The following is a 22042-nucleotide window of genomic DNA, read 5'->3' on the forward strand; positions in this document are numbered from 1 at the left end:
GCTGACAGCAGATAGGCAGAGTTAAGGCCAAGTTAATTTTTTAAATGTCCAAAAAGGTCAAGGGAATATCTTTGAGCCTAACAGAGAGATGCAATAAACTAAATCCTCTCTTTATGTGGATGGTCAGGTAAATAGCTTACATTGTAGTCAGGTGTTTAAAGGCACCCAAGTGGCTATTAAAACTCAAAATAAATATAGGGTCAGGCTATACCAAGATTAGACAAATGTCTAAATCCCAGAGTGTTTAGTGATTGTCATACACTGACTTTCACACTTGCTGAAGATCAAAATGCATCATCCCTTGGCTTTAGTACACTGGTGTTATCTCTTCAAATTCTATTTCCTAGAGCAATAAAAACAAATCTAATAATCTACTCAGTTGACACATCAAAAACTATTTTACTATTAAGCTGCTTTATGCTTTTGTTTTCATGCTCATCCTAACAATCTACTACAAATTTAACTGAAAAACATAAAACAGAACAAATATATTAACTCCAGTATATTACTAAGTCATAAAACATAAGCCTTGTTTTGAGAACACAACAATTTAATTGGTTTTAGAAATAATCCTATTAAGAATAATTCTGGGCTGGGTGTGGTGGCTCATGTCCGTAACCCTAGCACTTTGGGAGGGTGAGGTGGGCGGATCACTGGAGGTCAGGAGTTCGACACCAGCCTGACCAACATAGTGAAACCCCCATCTCTATCAAAAATACGAAAAATAGCTGGGCGTTGTGGCACGCACCCTTAATCCCAGCTACTCAGGAGGCTGAGGCAGGAGAATCGCTTGAACCTGGGAGGCGGAGGTTGCAGTGAGCCGATATCCTGCCATTGCACTCCAGCCTGGGTGACAAAAGCAAAACTCCGTCTCAAAAAAAAAAAAAAAAAAAAAAGAATAGTTCTGGGGCCAGGGGCAATAGCTCATGTCTGTAATCCCAGCACTCTGGAAGGCCAAGGGGGGTGGATCACCTGAGGTCAGGAGTTCTAACACCAGCCTGGCCAACATGGCAAAACCCTGTCTCTAGTAAAAATACAAAAATTAGCTGGGCGTGGTGGCACACACCTGTAATCTCAGCTACTCCAGAGGCTGAGGCAGGAGAATTGCTTCAACCCAGGAGGCAGAGGTTGCAGTGAGCCAAGATTGCACCACTGCACTCCAGCCTGGGTGACAGAGTCAGACTCCGTCTCAAAAAAAAAAAAAAAAAAAAAAGAATAATTCTGATGACCAAATTTTCCACACCCATAATGTATGGTTGAGTAGACCTCTGTTACTAAAACATCATCAAGTAAGACTCCTGCTTCCTCTAGGGCTTCATCTAAGGACTGTCACAGAAACAAACTTTTTTTTTAATGCCCAAGCCACAAATATTAAACCAAGTTGATCCTTCCTACAGGGTCACAGGACAGCAAACAGTAGAGATGTCCATGCCCTGGGATTAAAATTGAGGCAATTAAGTGAACGGGTCCAAATCCCTCTCTCACATCCACACACTCTTTCCCCGGAGACACACATGGCAAGAGAAAGAATCCAGAGTTCACTAGCTGTCATCAATTGCATCTTTAAAAATAATAATAGATCCAACAATCTCACTTCTAAGGTATTCCCCCAAAAAATCTGAAAACAGTATGTCGAAGGGATGTCTGCAATCCCCTGTTCATTGCACCACTATGCACAATAGTCAAGATATAGAGGCCGGGCGCGGTGGCTCACGCTTGTAATCCCAGCACTTTGGGAGGCCGAGGCGGGAGGATCACGAGGTCAGGAGATCGAGACCACGGTGAAACCCCGTCTCTACTAAAAAAAAAAATACAGCTTTCCCTCAGCTGCCGCCAAGGTGCTCGGTCCTTCCGAGGAAGCTAAGGCCGCGTTGGGGTGAGGCCCTCACTTCATCCGGCGACTAGCATCGCGTCCGGCAGCGCCAGCCCTACACTCGCCCGCGCCATGGCGTCCGTCTCCGAGCTCGCCTGCATCTACTCGGCCCTCATTCTGCACGACGATGAGGTGACAGTCACGGAGGATAAGATCAATGCCCTCGTTAAAGCAGCCGGTGTAAATGTCGAACCTTTTTGGCCTGGCTTGTTTGCAAAGGCCCTGGCCAACATCAACATTGGGAGCCTCATCTGCAATGTAGGGGCCGGTGGACCTGCTCCAGCAGCTGGTGCTGCACCAGCAGGAGGTCCTGCCCCCTCCACTGCTGCTGCTCCAGCTGAGGAGAAGAAAGTGGAAGCAAAGAAAGAAATCCGAGGAGTCTGATGATGACATGGGCTTTGGTCTTTTTGACTAAACCTCTTTTATAACGTGTTCAATAAAAAGCTGAACTTTAAAAAAAAAAAAAAAAAAAAAAAGGCCGGGCGCGGTGGCTCACGCTTGTAATCCCAGCACTTTTGGGAGGCCGAGGCGGGCGGATCACGAGGTCAGGAGATCGAGACCACGATGAAACCCCGTCTCTACTAAAAAATACAAAAAATTAGCCGGGCGTGGTGGCGGGCGCCTGTAGTCCCAGCTACTCGGAGAGGCTGAGGCAGGAGAATGGCGTGAACCCGGGAGGTGGAGCTTGCAGTGAGCCGAGATTGCGCCACTGCACTCCAGCCTGGGCGACAGAGCGAGACTCTGTCTCAAAAAAAAATACAAAAAATTAGCCGGGCGTGGTGGCGGGCGCCTGTAGTCCCAGCTACTCGGAGAGGCTGAGGCAGGAGAATGGCGTGAACCCGGGAGGCGGAGCTTGCAGTGAGCCGAGATTGCGCCACTGCACTCCAGCCTGGGTGACAGAGCGAGACTCCGTCTCAAAAAAAAAAAAAAGAATCAACCTATGTCTCCATCAACAGATGAATAAAGAAAATGTTGTATAGATACATATATACAAACAGTGGAATCTGATGGAATCTTATTTGGCTTGAAAAAAGAAATAAATTTTGTCATTTGCTATGACATAAATAGAACCAGAGAGTATTATGCTAAGTGAAACAAGCCAGGCACAGAAAGACAAGTATCGCATGTTCTCACTTACATGTGAAATCTAGAACAACAGAACTCAAAGAAGCAGCCAGCAGAATGGTAGTTAGCAGAGGCTGGAGAGTTAGGGAGTATAGAGTAATGAGAGTATAAAGCCTTGGCTAGGGCCGGGCGCGGTGGCTCACGCCTGTAATCCCAGCACTTTGGGAAGCCGAGGCGGGCGGATCACGAGGTCAGGAGATCGAGACCATCCTGGCTAACACGGTGAAACCCCGTCTCTACTAAAAAATACAAAAAATTAGCCGGGCGAGGTGGCAGGCGCCTGTAGTCCCAGCTACGCGGGAGGCTGAGGCAGGAGAATGGCGTGATCCCCGGGGGGCGGAGCCTGCAGTGAGCCGAGATCGCGCCACTGCACTCCAGCCTGGGTGAAAGAGCGAGACTCCGTCTCAAAAAAATAAATAAATAAATAAATAAAGCCTTGGCCGGGCGCGGTGGCTCATGCCTGTAATCCCAGAACTTTAGGAGGCCAAGGCTGGCAGATCACGAGGTCAGGAGACAAGACCATCCTGGCTAACACGGTGAAACCCCGTCTCTACTAAAAATACAAAAACAAAAAATTAGTCGGGCATGGTGGCATGCACTTGTAGTCCCAGTTACTCAGGAGGCTGAGGCAGGAGAATGGTGTGAACCCAAGAGGCGGAGCTTGCAGTGAGCCGAGACTGTGCCACTGCACTCCAGCCTGGGGGACAGAGTGAGACTCTGTCTCAAAAAAAAAAGGAAAAGAAAAGAAAGTACAAAGCCTTAATTAGACAGAAAAAAATAAGCTTTCTTCCCTTTGAGATGGATATTGAATAGCATGGCAACCATGCCATAAATAATAATGTTTTGTACATTTCAAAATTACTAAGGCAGTACATTTCAAATGTTCTCACCACAAAAAACGGTATTTGAGATGAGGAATGTTAACTAGCTTTAGTTACTCCACACTGTATTCATAAATCATAACACCCTTTTGTACCCCATGAATATATACAATTATAATTTATCAATTTGTACTTTTAAAATTTTTATTTAAATAATGATGGTGCTCATTAAGACTTTATAATTGCCATAATTACCATGAAGGACACTTTTCAAAATCTTCCCCCAAAATCATTATTTCATTAAGACAATACAAAATAGTAACCTGCCTGAAACACTGTGTTTTGCATAAAATCAACGTTCCCATAAACTAAATAACGAAAACAGAAATACCTCTACAAATGCGAACAATAAGGTATTTTCAGTCATTTTCATCTGTTGTTGGGCATGGTTGAGTCTAAGACCAAATGCTTCCCATTTCTCTTTTATGAGTAACCCTAAAAAAGAAAGACAAGAATTTAGCACACATTTTGAATTGTAATATATACAACTTTTAAACAAACAAATACAATTAACAAAACACACAAAAATTAAGCATCTTACATAAAACACTAAGTCTAAAAACTTATATAATGCTAACTAAATGCCAGACATGACACTAACTAGCCCACATGTATGAATATGTATGTATTAACTGCCTCATTTATCCCTCACAACAACCCTCTGGACTAGTTATTTTTATTCCTGCTTTACAGATAAGGAACCACACAGAAGTAAACTAAGCCAGCAAAAGCCTCTTGGCTATGGAATCCAGCTCCTTAGAAATAAGCTTTTTCTGAGGAAATGTGCCTTACTGACCACTAAATAGTACTTGCACATCAGCATTACCAGTCATCTGTTTTTGTGGAAATCATGTGAATAATGGGGCACAATACTTCATAATTTGTCACTTCTGCCAAAGTCCTAGAAAGCTCCAATTTGTATTGCTTTACTCTTCCCCAAAACTAATACGTTAACTAAAGCCCAGCCCCCATGCCCTCCCCCATCGCAGCCTGGGTCACATCCTTACCAGTTTCACTGTCTTTTCCATCCTTGTTAACAGCAGACTTGTGTACATGCTGCATTAGTCTCAGGAGATCATGCCACCGTTTCTGTCTGTAACAGGTCTGAATGTGCCCCAAGAACGTAAAGTTTTGTTTCTTGGAAAATGTCTGAGCAAAGAGTTCCTCAAATGCCTCCCGTAAGGGTAGCCAAATAAGCTTATGGTCCACCGGTTTATAACTGAAACAGACACAGGTAAATGTGATTCACAAACTTCTGAAGTTAACAGAAGTTAGAAAGCATGGCTCAGAAAATAGGAGTAGGTCTCAGATTTCATTTAATTAATGTCAGAAATACTACTGAAATATTTAAAATCTACATTACAGTTTTAAATTGTAATCTGTTTTCCCCCATCCCAAGCATTTGAAGGGTCCATAATGAAGGTAAAAACTATTATTAGATAAACAGTGTTATGAAAAAAGCTAGCCTAGCATGGCTGCTCACATCTATAACCCCAGCACTTTGGGACACTGAGGTGGCCAGATCACTTGAGTCCAGGAGTTCAAGCCCACCCTGGGCAACATGGCAAAACCCTGTCTCTACAAAAAAAATACAAAAATCAGTCAGGCGCAGTAGCAAACACCTGCAGTCCCAGCTACTTGGGAGGCTGAGGTGGGAGGCTTGAGCCCAGGAAGTAGAGGTTGCAGTAAGCCAAGAACATGCCACTGCCACTCCAGCGTGGGCAACAGAGCCAGACCCTGTCTCAAAAAAATAAAAATAAAAATAAATTGAAAGTTCTACTTGAATAGTAAAATTCACATCATTTATTTTACCAATATGTCTAAATAAATATGTATACGGCATAATAAAAAACCACCCATATTTCATTAAGGTTGACCAAAATCCAAGTAAAAATAAATATCTGAAATTGATTTACTTATGTAAATTAAACACAGCCCACATATTATCAGTTAGGAAAACGGAAGAGTAGGAGAGAGCAACAATGATACTGCTTTCAATGGGATAAAAATTAGGGTAGGGCACGCAAAAAAAAAAAAAAAAAAATCTTAGCTATTGCAATGGTTTGTGGTACTCCAAAGCTCAACTTGTACTTTTTAGTGTTTAGATTCTTCATTATTCCTTAGCATTAAATTCCTCTGGCTAAGGAGCTAGGAAATTAACTTAAATTTGAATATTTGGGGGAGGTAAGAGATAATTTTTTTAAAAGGTTGAAAAACATTGCTCTAGCTTAAACATACGATGTCTAAGAGGCACTACTTATTCCTAGAAAATCTTAAGTATACAATTTTGTGTGGCATACCATTACAATTCAGGAAGAATGAGATAAATTTTATTTCCATGAAAAATAATTTAAGTTGAGAACTTAAAAGGTACCAAAATATGTTTCACAACAAACATAATAAGGGAACTGATGGATTACTGCTGACTCACTGGCCTAGTGAGGGAGAAACAATGAGATGAGTAAAACCCAATGGCCTGATACTGAGCATCTGAATCTGAGAGTGCAGTTCCAAAGAGAAAAAGTTGAAGAGGAACGTCAAACTCACTTTCACTTACTCATAGCACTAATACATTAGTATAGGCATTTCTTTAGTCCATTTATTAAACAAAAAATGTGCTGAGGCCAAGCACGGTGGCTCATGCCTGTAATCCCACCACTTCGGGAGGTCAAGGCGGGAGGATCCCCTGAAGCCAGGAGGTTGATACCAGACTCGGTAACAAAGCCAAGATCTTGTCTCCATAAAAAATTTAAAAATTAGCTAGGTGTGGTGGTACACATCTGTAGTCTCAGCTACTTGGGAGGCTAAGAAAGAAGGATCACTTGAGCACAGGAGTTCTAGGCTACAGTGAGCTATGATAACACCACTGTATTACAGTCTGGGCAACAGAGCAAGAACTCATCCCTTTATAAAAATTTTTTTGAGCACCTGCTATATGTGTTAGCCACTGAGTCAACAAGACCCACAAGGTCTTACTCCTGTGTAGCTTACAATCAAATGAAAGTGACAATAGGCTAGGTGCGGTGGCTCACGCCTATTAATCCCAGCACTTTGGGAGGCTAAACAGGTGGATTGCTTGAGCTCCAGAGTTCAAGACCAGCCTGGGCAACACGGTGAAACCCTGTCTCCACAAAAAATACAAAAATTAGCCAGGCATGCCAGTGTGCCCCTGTAGTCCCAGTTACTTGGGAAACTGAGGTGGGAGGCTTGTTCAAGCTCAGGAGGTCAAGTAGTAGCTTAACTGCTATAAACATAATGTAGGGTAAAAGCTGAATGGGTGATATGAGTTTTGGTAACTTGAATATCACAGTCAGGAAAGGCTTTGTTGAGGAGGGGACATTTGAAGGATACCTAAGTCAAGCAAGGATGTGAGCTAAGCAGTTATCTGTGCAAGAAGGCCACACAGAAGGAATAGCAAGCATTTAGGTGCAAAGCAGAAGAAAGTGGTTGGAGCTCAGCAACACAGGGAAGGTGGGAGATGATGTCAGAGAAGTACCACTGTTAGGCCGGGCGCGGTGGCTCACGCTTGTAATCCCAGCACTTTGGGAGGCCGAGGCGGGCGGATCACGAGGTCAGGAGATCGAGACCACGGTGAAACCCCGTCTCGACTAAAAATACAAAAAAATTAGCCGGGCGTGGTGGCGGGCGCCTGTAGTCCCAGCTGCTCGGAGAGGCTGAGGCGGGAGAATGGCGTGAACCCGGGAGGCGGAGCTTGCAGTGAGCCGAGATTGCGCCACTGCACTCCAGCCTGGGCCACAGAGCGAGACTCTGTCTCAAAAAAAAAAAAAAAAAAAAAGAAGTACCACTGTTAGATTATAAAGGGCTGTACAAACCAAACATTTTATTCTAAACCTTTGTATTTTATCCTAAATGGACTGAGAAGTTCAGTGGAGGAACCTGAGGAAGAGAGTGAGACCAGACTGGGTTACAAAGCAAGACCTTGTCTCCATAAAAAATTATGCTTTATTGGGCCAGGTGCGGTGGCTCACGCCTGTAATCCCAGCACTTTGGGAGGCAGAGGTGGGCAGATCACGAGGTCAGGAGATCGAGACCATCCTGGCTAACATGGTGAAACCCCATCTCTACTAAAAATACAAAAAAAAATTGCCAGGCGGGCACCTATAGTCCCAGCTACTCAGGAGGCTGAGGCAGGAGAATGGCGTGAACCCGGGAGCAGAGGTTGCAGTGAGCCGAGATCGTGCCACTGCACTCCAGCCTCGGAGACAGAGTGAGACTCCGCCACAAAAAAAAAAAAAAAAAAATTTATACTTTATCTGATTATACTTTAAAGGATCATTGTAACTCCTAAACAAAAAAGACTATGAAGAGATTAGGAGTAGAAGCCAAGATAAGAGACCAATGCAGTGGACTAGACAGTAGATAAACTAGAACGACAACAGTGAAAATGGTGAGAAATTGAACAAACTACATGTGTCATTTAAATAAGATTGCTAGTCTTTTTATTTATTTACTTTTTTAACTTTTTATTGTAAAGATAAAGTCTCACTATGTTGCCCAAGCTGGTCTCGAAGTCCTGGCCTCAAGCAATCCTCCCACCTTTGCCTCCCAAAGTGCTGAGATTACAAGCATGAGCCACTGCTCCTGGCCAAAATTGCTAGTCTTGAAAATAATAGTATAAATGGGATCCAAAGTTAACTGAAGAAGCAGAGTAATGGTTAAGAACACAGACACTCAAGACTGCTTAGGTTCAAATCCTGGATCTGCCATTTTCTTGAATAAGTGACTTATCTCTCTTTGCCTCAGTTCTCTCATGTTTAAAATATGGAGAATAACAGTCTGGTGTCTCACATGGTTTTAAGAAGACCAGCTAAGTTAACACAGAAAAAGGACTCAAAACAGTGCCTGGCACATGACTGCCATAGAGAGTTAGTAGATAAAATTAATACAATTATTAATGTCTCTGTTATTATTGATCTATTGAATTTATGAAAAAGGCAGCTTAATATTTCAAAGTAGACTGAGTTCCTTAAAGAAAAGCTCGTTCAGGCCAGGCACTGTGGCTCATGCATGTAATCCCAGCACTTTGGGACGCTGAGGCAGGCGAATGCCTTGAGGTCAGGAGTTTGAGACCAACCTGGCCAAAATGGCAAAACCCCATCTCTACTAAAAATACAAAAATTAGCCAGGCCTGGTGGCGGGCCCCTGTAATCCCAGGTACTCAGGAGGCTGAGGGAGAAGAATCGCTTGGGCCTGGGAGGCAGAGGTTGCAGTGAGCTGAGATCACACTGCTGCACTCCAACCTGGGCGACAGAGTTAGACTCCATCTCAGAAAAAAAAAAAAAAAGGAAAGCTCATTCATTTAAAGCTGAGCACAGTATTACCTAAAGCCCTTAAGTCAATACATATTTCAATACATGAAAAGATAAAAAAAACATACATTTCAAAAAAGAATAAACAAAACAAAATCAACTGCAACTGCAACACAAATATTCAATGGGAACCAATCTGACACCTCAGAGAACTGAGGATATAAACTACAAACAACCAAACAACTAAAGAGCAAGATTTTCAAACCGTCTTCTGCAGAAAGGCACCTTGGGAGCCATTTAAATGCCAAGAAGCAGCAGGTCCAGAACACCTGCCTTCATGGAAAATAACTTTGCTTATACCTGTTACATACACTGGAACCACACGTAAGCATTCATGTGAGAATGGCTACACAAAATTATAACATGTGAAACAATAAAAAGTGTAAAAAGAACGTAAAATGTACATGCTGAGTAATTAGAATGATAAGCCCTTTCTCTTCATGTCATGGACAGGGTTCTAAGTTCAAATAATTGTATGCTCCTGCCATACCCTCTTCTGGGCAGTTTCTTTTAAAGACTGCTCTATGGGTGGGTGGCAAGGAAGATGAGGATTGGCTGCTTTATTGCTATTTCTACAATATCTTTAATTTTCGTCTTTTTTTTTCTTCTTCCTTTGCCAAGCTCTCCAGGGTAACCGGTCCTTCTCAATATATCACTGTTTCTCCCTCAGCGGCTGCCCCTCTGAAGCCCATTCCCTATAGTAAGTGCTATGAACACGCACTCTGTATTTTGCCCTTTAGTGCTAGACTTTCTCTTTCTGGAATGATTTTATCTGCCATATCTAAGTCTTCCATGCCCTCTACTCTTTTTCAAGGATTCTCTTGGGCTGTCCCCACCCGCAACTCTTCAAATTTATGTCTCTACCTACAGGTAATGTGAAGGTCTACATGCTGCTTACCAGACGCCCATGTTAAATAAAATGACAAAAACGAGTTTAAAATTAAATGAAGGAAAAAGACATATCACGCCAATACTAATCAAAAAGCAAGAAGCACTAAAGAATAAAAAGCAAGGAGGTAATGAACAATGGACACTAACAAAAAGCAAAAAACAATTTGCTATAATGTAAATAATTTGATGGTTTCTAAGGCCCTTATTTTTATAAAGTATCTTTACCCATAACAATAATTGCTTCAAAAATCAATCTAGGGCAGGGCACAGTGGCTCACGCCTGTAATTCCAGTACTTTGGGAGGCTGAGGCGGGTGGATCACCTGAGGTCAGGAGTTCAAGACCAGCCTGACCAGCATGGTGAAACCCTGTCTCAATTAAAAATACAAAATTAGCCGATGTGGTGGTACATGCCTGTAATCCCAGCTACTCGGGAGGCCGAGGCAGAAGAATTGCTTGAACCAAGGAGGCAGGCATTGTAGTGAGCCAATATCATGCCACTGCACTCCAGCCTGGACAACAAGAGCAAAACTCTCTCAAAAACAAATAAATAAATAAAATCAATCTAGGCTGGGCACGGTGGCTCACACCTGTAATCCCAGCACTTTGGGAGGTCGAGGTGGGAGGATCATTTCAGCTCAGGGGACCAGCCTAGGCAACATAGTGAGACCTCATCTCTATGAAGTTCAAAAAAAATCAGCTGGGTATGGTGGCACATGCCTGTAGTCCCAACTACTCAGGAGCACCTAGGTGGGAAGACAGCTTGAGCCAGGGAGGTCAAGGCTGCAATAAGCCCTGATGGTGCCACTGCACTCCAGCCTGGGTGACAGAGTGAGACCCTGTCTCAAAAAAAATAATAATAATAATAATAATTTTTAAAAGTTTTTTAAATTAATCTAAAAAGGCCAAGTACAGTGGCTCATGCCTGTAATCCCAGCACTTTGGGAGGCTGAGTGGGGAGGACTACTTGATCTCAGGAGCTCAAGATTCATCCTGGGTGATATGGTTTGGCTGTGTCCCCAACCAAATCTCATCTTGAATTGTAGCTCCAATTCCCACGTGTTGTGCAAGGGACAGGTGGGAGGTAATTGAATCATGGGGGTGGGTCTTTCCCATGCTATTCTCATGATAGTGAGTAAGTCTCATGAGATTAGATGGTTTTATAAAGGGGAGTTCCCTACACAAGCTCTCGACTGCCACCATCCATGTAAGACACGACTTTGCTCCTCCTTGTCTTGTGCTATGATTGTGAGGTCTCCCCAGCCATGCGGAACTGTGAGTCAATTAAACCTCTTTTCTTTGTAAATTATCCAGTCTCGGGTATGTCTTTATCAGCAGCGTGAGAACAAATGAATACACTGGGTAACAGAGTGTGACCTCATCTCTACAAAAAATAGAAAATAATTAGCTAAGTGTGGTGGTGCGTATCTGTAGTCCCAGTTACTCGGGAGGCTGAGGCAAGAGGATCACATGAGCCTAGGAGGTAGAGGCTGCAGCAAACTATGAGGGCACCATGGTACTCCAGGCTGGGCAACAGAGTGAGACCCTGTCCAAAAAAAACCAGTTAAAATTAAATAAATAAATAAAATCCAAGACCAGCTACAGTGCCTGTAATCCCGGCACTTTGGGAGGCCTAGGCGGGAAGATTCCTTGAGTTCAGAAGTTCCAGACCAGTCTGAGCAACATAGTCAGACCTCATCTCTACTAAAAATAAATCAGCTGCATGTGGTGGCTTGTGCTTGCAGTCCCAGCTGTTCAGCAGGCTGAGGTGGAAGGATCACTTGAGCCCAGAAAGTCAAGGCTGCAATAAGTCATGTTTATGCCGTTGCACTCCAGCCTGGGTGACAAAGTGAGACCCTATCTTTAAAAAAAAAAAAAAAAAAGATCCAGATTTGCAAACCAGGTTATTACTTAACACATTGGACACATGCAAAATATATTTAACATAACTTATAAAACAGATGAAACCAGCAACACAGCCTGAGGATAGGATTATTTATCTTTTCCCTATCCCATCTCCTTGCCTACAGGTGAATTTTGTTCTCCAATCCCTTGCCTTTTTAAAAACTTTTTGGTATTCTCATCTTCTACAATGATTCTTAAACAAGGGAGTCACCTATTCATCTATAACATAATATATGTTAAAGATTTTATTTAAATCTCTTGTAGTAATGTAAGAGTACAGAAAACAAGGCACATTTCCAACCACACAAAAACTGAGAAAAGGCTCGGTGGCTCATGTCTGTAATTTCAACACTTCGGGAGGCTGAAACAGGACTACTTGAGGCCAGGAGTTCAAGACCAGCCTAGGCAACAGAGCGAGATCCTGTCCAGGGTCTTGCTTTGTCATCCCAGCTAAAGTACAGTGGCATAACCACAGCTCACTGCAGCCTCAACCTCTCAGGCTCAAGTGATCTTTTCAAATTGAAATGTAAGTAGCGTTTTCTTTTAATAACTGATGCTGACCTACTAACAAGGAAAAACAGATATATACTATTCACCAAGTTGGCACCAAAACCAAATTCTAGTTAATCATATTTTGAGTCCAACGTTTTCATGTCACCAATTTGCATCACAAATGTACTCCTGTTTACTCACTATATTTAAAACAACTTGCAATGGCTAACATAACACTACAAATTCACAGTAGAAGAGAAGGACCCAGTCCATGTTCAGTTAGTACAAGATCAATGCCACTTATGTTAGGACTACTTAATGGTATGAAATTACTAAAGACATATAGATACAGAATAGAGAGAAATAGACTAGGCATGGTGGCTCATGCCTGTAGTCCCAGCTACTGGGTAGGCTGAGGCAGGAGGATTGCTTAAACCCAGGAGTTCAAGGCTGTGCTAAGCCATGATCATACCACTGCACTCCAGCCTTGGTGACAGAACGAGACCCTGCCTCCCAAAAAAAACAAAATAAGAATTAAGAGGCCGGGTACAGTGGCTCACACCTGTAATCCCAGCAATTTGGGAGGCCGAGGTGCGTGGATCACGAGGTCAAGAGATGGAGACCATCCTGGCAAACATGGTAAAACCCTGTCTCTACTAAAAATACAAAAATTAGCTGGGCGTGGTGGCGTGTGCCTGTAGTCCCAACTACTCAGGAGACTGAGGCAGAAGAATCAGCTGAACCTGGGAGCCGGAGGTTGCAGTGAGCAGAGATCGCGCCACTGCACACCAGCCTGGTGATAGAGCAAGACTCTGTCTCAAAAAAAAAAAAAAAAAAAGAATAAAGATAAATATATAAGGCAGTATAGACATGTCTGCTTAAATGAAAAATCATATATATTAATAAGAACAGATTGCCAAGTTCCTCAACCAACTAAACATAAGTAAAATAAAACTGAGGTAGAAAGGCTGGAGTGCAGTGGCACAATCTCAGCTAACTCCAGCCTCTTGCCTCCCAGATTCAAGCAATTCTCCCACCTCAGCCTCCCTAGTAGCTGGGACTACAGGCGCACACCACCACCCCCAACTAATTTTCGTATTTTTTGGTAGAGATGGGATTTCATCATGTTGGCCAGGCTGGTCTCGAACTCCTGACCTCAAGTGATTCACCCATCTAGGCCTCCCAAAGTGCTGGGATTACAGGTGTGAGCCACCACGCCTGGCCCAGAACTTACACTTTAGATCAACTGTACTGTATACACAAACATTAATTGATTACATACTTGCCTGCTTTTTCTCCTTCTTCCATCATATGACCTTTGAGAACAAGGGCCTCAAGTGTTCATTAAAATGACGAGAAACATCTACACACCCATGAGCTCCTCAATAAATTCAAATAAATACCTTGCTGTGGTTGGGGGGTAAGGTGCAATCTTGCTCAAGGTACCTTAGAGGGACTAAGATGAGCAATGTCCCACCACAAATCTTACTCAAAGCACCGTACACACTGATGGTGGGACCCTGAGGAAACTAAAATAAGCAACTCACACCTTAAATCTTACTCAAGGGAGTTTACCCTTTTTCCTGCACACACACAAGACCAGAAGAATGACTGATCCTTCACCTTAGCTTCATTGCTATACTAAAAATCATACCCATGCTGAGACATGGGACACATGAAGAAGCATGTTATCAAACTGTTCAAGTGCCAAAAGTTCCCCGCCTCTACATGCTTAAATATCACTTCCTTCCCACTTTAGCCCCTTAAAATTACTTTTCTGTCTTAGTGGGGCCAGCCACAGAATTCTTTCTTTTGTGTCCCTGCTACCCTGCCAAAAGCTCTAATAAAGCCTTATCTGAGAAAACTCTTTTTCTATTGCATCGAGCACCCTAGAACCTGTGGTTGTAACACTAAGAAAACAGTATTTCTTACCTCAAGCAATAAACACAAAAACAAGAAAAAAATTTTAAGCCACACTTACCCTCCAAGCAAGTCTGCAGTATCACTTTGTTGATTCATATTGACAACCCGCAAGCGGTGGCCTTTTATAAAGAAAGTGCAAAAGCGTTACTCCAAAAATTTAAAGACTGATAATATCCAGTGTGCTCCTTAAGGCTATGGGAATATGGCATAGGGCTTTATTTTTTGAGACAGAGTCTTGTTCTGTCAACCAGGGTGGAGTGCAATGGTCCCATCATGGCTCACTGCAGCCTCAACTTCCTGGGCTCAAGTGATCCTTCTGTCTCAGCCTCTCGAGCACCTGGGACTACAGGCGTATACCACCAGATTTGGCTAATTTTTGTATTTTTTTGTAGAGACAGGGTCTCATGATGTTGCCAGGCTGGTCTTGAACTCCCAGGCTCAAGCAATCCTCCTACCTCAGGCTCCCAAAATGCTAGGAATACAGGCATGAGCCACTGCGCCCAGCAATAAGGTAAATTTTCAAATGTGCATTTGCTCTGAATCATGAGAGCCCAGAAGTTGGAGACCAACCTAGGCAACATAGTGAGACCTCGTCTTTACAAAAACCGTAAAAAATTAGCCAGGCGTGGTGGCACATGCCTGTAGTCTCAGCTATCTGGGAGACTCAGGTAGGAAGATCACTTGAGCCTGGGAGGTCAAGGCTGCAGTGAGCTGTGAGCTCGCCACTGCACTCCAGCCTGAGCAACAGTGCGACCCTGTCTCAAAAAGAATAAAAATAAAAAGAAGAAATAAGGTATAATGCAATATGTAGAATATAATCCCATATCTGTTTTGAAATAAAATCTATACGTGTATGTATTTGCATAAGCATAGATTGGAAATGAAATAATTTAATAACAATCTATTAACAGTAGTTATTTCCAGGCAGAGATTACATGGGGGGTGCTGGCACTTTTTAAACTCTGTGGTCTTTGGATTTAGTATTTTTAAAAAAGGAAAAAAAGCAGTCAGTGTGAAATGTCTGGGGGCAGATTTATTTTGTCTAGGGATTACCTGTAATGTGAGCCAAGTATTGGACAGTAGAGGTTTTGCCAGTCCCAGTCTCTCCCACTAGCAACACAGGCTCCCCTTTGCTGACACACACTGCAAGCTGCTCAATGAGAACAGAGGACGGCCGTGTAGCAGCAAAAGTGAACTTCTCCCTGGGAAGGAGAAAAAAGAGTTTAAAAACCACGCTGCAAACTTCTCCTAGTTTTGCTCTGGGAAACCAGATATTCCAGATTCAACAAACAAGGATGAGAAAACAGCTCACAGTAACGGTCCTCAAGCTATACCAGATAGTCTTACAACATATGAAAATTACAGAATTTAGTTGCTCTGCAAACACTGAATACTCACACATCTGATACCATGCTAGGCTCTGGAGATTAAAAAGATCAGTAAGACAAGACTATCCGTACCAGTTAGCTCATCTTGGACAAATTACTTAATGTGTCTTAGCCTCAGTTTCCTCACCTGTAAGATGTGGGTAACAACAGTACCTAGTTGTAATAGGTTAATAATCTTTCCCCAAACTCATGTCTACCCAGATCCTATGAATGTGACCTTATTTCAAAATAGGGTCTTTGAAGAAAGTTAATCAAATTAAGATAAGGTCATATTGCATTAAGGTGGGTCTTGAATCCAATGACTGGTGTCCTTATAAGAGGAAAATTTGGTGACATAGAAATACACACACAAGGCAGAGCACGGTGGCACACGCCTGTAACCCCAACACTTTGGGGGGCCGAAGCTGGCAGATCACAAGGTCAGGAGTTCAAGACCAGCCTGGCCAATATGGTGAAACCCCATCTCTACTAAAAATACAAAAATTACCCAGGCATGGTGGTGGATGCCTGCAGTCCCAGCTACTCGGGAGGCTGAGGCAGGAGAATCACTTGAACCCCGGAGGCAGAGGTTGCAGTGAGCTGAGATCACACCACTGCACTCCAGCCTGGGCAACAGAGCAAGACTCCATCTCAGAAAAAAAAAAAAAAGAAAAAAGAAAAGAAAAAAATACACACACAAGGAAGAAGGGCCACGTGACAACAGAGACAGAACTTAGAGTGATACAACTACAAGCCAAGGAACACCAAGGACTGCTGGGAGCCAAACAAACCAGGAAGAGGCCAGGCACCGTGGCTCAGGCCTGTAATCCCAGCACTTTGGGAGGTCAAGGCAGGTGGATCACCTGAGGTCAGGAGTTCAAGACCAACTGGGCCAAGATGGTGAAACCCTGTCTCTACTAAAAATACAAAAATTAGCTGGGCGTGGTGGTGCACGCCTGTAATCCCAGCTATTCAGGAGGCTGAGGCAGGAGAATCGCTTGAACCAGGCAGCCGGAGGTTGCTGTGGACCAAGATCGCATCACTGTACTCCAGCCTAGGCAACCGAGTGAGACTCTGTCTTAAAAAGAAAAAAAAAAAGAAAAGAAAGAAAGAAACCAGGAAGAGGCAAGAAAGCATTCTCCCCTAGAGCCTTCAGAGGGAGGAGCATGGCCCCGATGAAACCTTGATTTTACACTTCCAGCCTCCAGGACTGTGAAAGAATAATGTCTATTGTTTAAAACCACCAAATTTATGAAAATTTGTTATGGCAGCCGTAGGATACTAATATATTAATTCACAGAATTATTACAATCACTACATGAGAAAATATGTAAAATTACAAAGTCAGACATGTAATAAGTATTTAATGTTACCTCGATCTCAGAATCTTATATAACCTGAGCCTTCCAGGAATTTACAGACTAATGTTAGACATAAGCCTGACTTCCAACTGAGGCATACTTCACTAAATACACTGCAGTGAATAAAATCAATAATTAATCTTTGGTAGTGCCAAATCTCTAATGACTTTCATCGCCTCTTTCGCCTATTAATATCTAATTTCACAGAACATACTTTGGGAAAACACTGCTCCTTCCCATATAGCATACTACAGATATCACAGTTCAGACATGTGTTTTGCACAAAGACAAGAGGCTGAGCTAGACCTTCTATCAAGTTTCTGGAAACCCCACAGTTGGCAGCTTAGTTTAGAGCCCTACTTACCTCTGTATGTGAACAGCCTCACTTTGTTTCCGCAGAAGCCGCACTCGACCCACTTGCAAATCTAGCTCATTGATCACAATTTCTGGTTTATAAAGTTGACAAAAGAATTCAGCCTGTAGAAGGTAAGATTTCACCTGAGTAAAAATCCACATGCTTTTGGAATATTTCCTCATCCAGAGGCTTATTTTGGCCCTCAAATTAGCACTCTACAAAGAATCATTCTCTACTTCCCAGATAGTTGAGTTGGCTTTTCATAAAGAGATTTCTTTTTTCATTTTCCAAACTTCTAATATTATGTTTTTCACAACATTTATCATGTTTCCCTAAAATGGTACTTTTCAAATAAGCCCTACCTATATATGGAGAGAACACACTGATATATCCAACAGTAAGTCTACACCTAAAAGGTAAGAAAAAAAAAAATCAGAGAAATCTTTCTCTAGCTATGCTCTCCTCTGCTTTAAATTTCTAACATAATGTAGGAAATCATGGTACATCTGACTACAGCCAAAGCAAAAAGAGCTGTGGCAGATGCTCCTGGATGTCTACCCAACAGCCACTCTTCTCTTCTCCAAAGAACATAGATTTTGTTCAGGTTTGGGGCAGGAGTGAAAGAAGCAAACTGCTCTGGGAAAAGTGAGCCCTTCCACAACAAGAGAAGATGAATATTGGTGGAATGAATGTTCATGGTGGTTTCATTCTTCTTTCTTATGATTAATATATGTATCATTTAAGTCCCTTTCAGTAGGACGTTCTATGACCTCCAGCCAAAACCATCACAACTATTTCAGAAGCCTTATAAAAATCTCTACTACTGTAATTCCTGACATAAGATCTTTTAGAGTCATTATTCATGTGAGAATGTCAGATATCTGCTTCAAGATCAGCCCAGACATTTTTCCAGACACCAATGCCACTGCTGAAAGGATCCCTCCTCCCAAAATACATATTTTGACATAAAATAAGAATGGCAAAACATTAACAATGTCAGCAATGAAACAAAGTAGTGAGTATACAGGTATTCATTGGTACTACTCTTTGCAATTTTTTTTTGTTTGTTTGGTTGGTTTTTATCAGAGAAAGAGTCTGGATCTGTCACCCATGTTGGAGTGCAGTGGCACAATCTTGGCTCACTGCAACCTCTACCTCCTGGGTTCAAGTGATTCTCCTGCTTCAGCCTCCCAAGTAGCTGGAATTACAGGCATGTGCCACCACACCCAGCTAATTTATTGTATTTTTTTTTTAGTAGAGACAGGGTTTCACAGTGTTGGCCAGGCTGGTCTTAAACTCCCGACCTCAGGTGATCCACCCACCTCTGCCTCCCAAAATCCTGGGATTACAGGTGTGAGCCACCACGTTCAGTCTCTTGCCAACTTTTCTAAAAAGCGAAAATAATAAAAAAGATGGAAAAACTCTGCATTAAGTTATAGACAAAGGTATTACTAAAACATAGTTACAGTCCTGAGTCTATTACCTACAAAATAAAATAAATGCTCACTAAAACACTGAAGACACAGGACATGAGGAAGCTCCCTTTAAGAATGTGGAACATGGCCACGCACAGTGGCTCATGCTTGTAATCCCAGCACTTAGGGAGGCAGAGGCGGGTGGATCACCTGAGGTCAGGAGTTCGAGACCAGCCTGACCAACATGGAGAAACCCCATCTCTACTAAAAATACAAAATTAGCTGGGTGTGGTGGCACATGCCTATAATCCCAGCTACTCGGGAGGCTGAGGCAGGAAAATCGCTTGAACCCGGGAGGCGGAGGTTGCGGTGAGCCAAGACGGCGCCATTGCACTCGTGCCATTTGGGAGTTGTATGCCCAAGAGAGGCCGCAATAAAAGCACCAACTTTTACAAAAGAGGCACCACTGCAAAAGCTGTTCCAGCTAAGGACTAGAGACCAGAAAGCAAGCAAGCAAAAAATCCCAGGCTCCTTTCAACAGGGAAGTAAAAAACAGCACACATACCTTTTTTCTAGAAATGTTCAATTTGCTTCCAATAACTTCTGCCATTTTCAGTTTGCTTGTATGCTCAGAAAGCATTGCTGTGAAACAGTCTAGGGCCTATTAAAATAACCAAGGTAAATGCTGACTGATTTTTAAAATAATATATTAATCACAGAACATCATTTTCCTGGCCACAAGAGGGAGAAACACAAAATCCAGCAGGAACATTTCTCTAAAAATGAAGGGAGTGCAAATAAGCACCAACCCAGGACTAAGGACCTGACCATAATGGAAAGACAGGACACCAACAAATATAAATAATTGACTACTGAAATACTTGCCAAATAAAAAAAACAAACAACACACCCCACTTTGCAAATCCTAGCTTCGGGCAAAGAAGAGCAATTAGTGTTGACCATTGGGTACATGGTTCAAGGAGAACTGACTCATATAGTGCTGAGGTAATATCAAAAGACTGCTTTCTAACCGCAAGGAAAACACTAGGTGTGCAATACCTCATGGTCATTATCTTAACCTAGGACTTAATCTTAGCAACTACTAGTGAGCCAACCAGTTATGTCTTCTGATGTGATGAAATATAAAATAACACCAAAAATGGATTGTACCCCAAAAATGTTAAACTTGAATTCATCAAGCATTTTTTGTATTTTCTATTTACAGAAAATATGAGAGATAAAACAAGGTAAAGGACACCCATAGTGTGGAATTGAAACCACCTTTGCAAAGATTATGACAGAGCAATCTAACATGGCTGACTCCATCTTACTTCTAAGCCTCACAGGCTGGCCATCTTCACTCATTCCTAGGCATAGGCCAAGCTAACCATAGTAGGAATTTAGTTTATAGTTTAACTTGGAAGCAAGGATGATAATAGTCCCTCCCTAAAACTAACCCCCTCTTTGCTTAGGGACTGAAACCTAATGAAAGACCACAAGATTAAGATTATGGTAGGGGCCTGAATTCTGCTAAAAGGTAGGTGCAGTTCCTATAATCCCTTAGTGCTCAGTAGTCATGTGGCCAGGGGTCACAAGACTTGTGACTTCCCCAGCTGCTCCTGTAGATAACACCACTATCGCAGAAACTAAAATTGGCCTTTTGAGGTGATTTTCAGATTTTTGCATTCTGGCAACTAACTAACCCCACCTGACTCAGTCACCCTACCCAGAAGTAGACTCAGTATACAAGATCATTTTCCACATCCCTATGAGTTCATCCCCAACCAATCATCAGCACCTATTCCCTAGTACCCTGCCCACCAAATTATCCATAAAAACCCTAGCTTCTGAGTTATCAGGGAGATTGATTTGAGTAACAATTCCATTTCCCATATGGCTAGCCTAGTATTCATTAAGCTCTCTTGAAGACTGCTTTGAGTACTAATAAAACTGGTCTCCCATACAGCGGGCTCTGCATGAATTACTCTATTGCAATTCCCGTCATGATAAATTGTCTCTGTCTAGGCAGCAGGCAAGGTGAACCCATTGGGCAGTTACAATCTGATCTATTTTTTCATCCTTTTTAAAAGTATTTTATATTTTTGTCCTGACAGTTGAAATACTCAGAATACAACATTTAATATACAGCATTGTCTCAACTAATAAAAAAAAAGAGAGAGAGAAAATAGGCCCCCAATACTGCAAACTGCTTTTGTCTCAGTGGTAGAGTTAGTAGTTAAGTTTCTTCCATCATCGTTTCTATTGTTTTTTAACAAGAAGAATCTAGTCCTTTTAAAATTAAAATATATTTTAAAGCCGTAATTCTAAGTAAAGTCAGTTTACAAGATGCAAAAAGACCCAAATAATGGCACCCCTAAAATTCTGTAATAAGCAGGAAAACTTACACCCAGAAATGTAAAGTTACGAACATCAATATTAAAAATATAGGATTTACTACTGTAATACAGTTATCCCTATGTATTCCTGGGGGATTGATTCCAGGACCTCTCATGGAAACCAAAATCTGAAGATGCTCAAGTCCCTTATATAAAATGGCATAGGGTGACCAGGCGCAGTGGCTCACGCCTGTAATCCCAGCACTTTGGGAGGCTGAGGCGGGTGGATCATGAGGTCAGGAGATCGAGATCATCCTGGCTAACACGGTGAAACCCCATCTCTACTAAAAATGCAAAAAAAAAAATAGCTGGGCGTGGTGGTGGGTGCCTGTAGTCCCAGTTACTCGGGAGGCTGAGGCAGGAGAATGGTGGGAACCTGGGAGGTGGAGCTTGCAGTGGGCTGAGATCACGCCACTGCACTCCAGCCTGGGTAACAGAGCGAGACTCCATCTCAAAACAAATAAATAAATAAAATAAATAAATAAATAAAAAAGGCATAGGGCTCATGTCAGTATGTAGAAAAGTAAGCCAAAGAAAAAAAGTTTTACAGGTGTAGAATCTGCATATAATCTATGCACAACCTCTTTATTTTATTTAAAACTCGATTATTTATAATACCTAATACAATGTAAATGCTATGTAAATAGTTATTACACTGTATTGTCTAGGGAATAATCACAAGGAAAAAAGTCTATACATGTTCAATACAATCATCATTTCTCCCCTGAA

The 22042-nt window shown here is 42.3% G+C and overlaps 2 protein-coding genes across 3 annotated transcripts in view; one reads left to right on the forward strand and one right to left on the reverse strand.

The window, feature by feature from the left end:
• The window catches only part of MDN1 (midasin AAA ATPase 1), a 183195-nt gene that overhangs the window by 118640 nt on the left and 42513 nt on the right, over positions 1–22042 (reverse strand). For both annotated transcript variants that reach the window (XM_055258756.2, XM_055258764.2), the window contains exons 12-17: positions 19483–19578; positions 17512–17624; positions 15473–15621; positions 14478–14538; positions 4887–5098; positions 4211–4314 (exon numbers count right to left, since the gene is read on the reverse strand). In XM_055258756.2, the coding sequence (XP_055114731.2) occupies positions 4211–4314; positions 4887–5098; positions 14478–14538; positions 15473–15621; positions 17512–17624; positions 19483–19578 (735 nt within the window). The remainder of the gene's footprint in view (positions 1–4210; positions 4315–4886; positions 5099–14477; positions 14539–15472; positions 15622–17511; positions 17625–19482; positions 19579–22042) is intronic.
• On the forward strand, positions 1811–2349 carry LOC129470740 (large ribosomal subunit protein P1-like). Its single transcript, XM_063619476.1, has 2 exons — positions 1811–2038; positions 2093–2349. Exons 1-2 carry the CDS (start codon positions 1946–1948, stop codon positions 2255–2257), a joined length of 258 nt encoding a protein of 85 aa, XP_063475546.1. The 5' UTR covers positions 1811–1945; the 3' UTR covers positions 2258–2349.

This window comes from Symphalangus syndactylus, chromosome 2, assembly GCF_028878055.3.
Source record: "Symphalangus syndactylus isolate Jambi chromosome 2, NHGRI_mSymSyn1-v2.1_pri, whole genome shotgun sequence".
NCBI lineage: Eukaryota > Metazoa > Chordata > Mammalia > Primates > Hylobatidae > Symphalangus > Symphalangus syndactylus.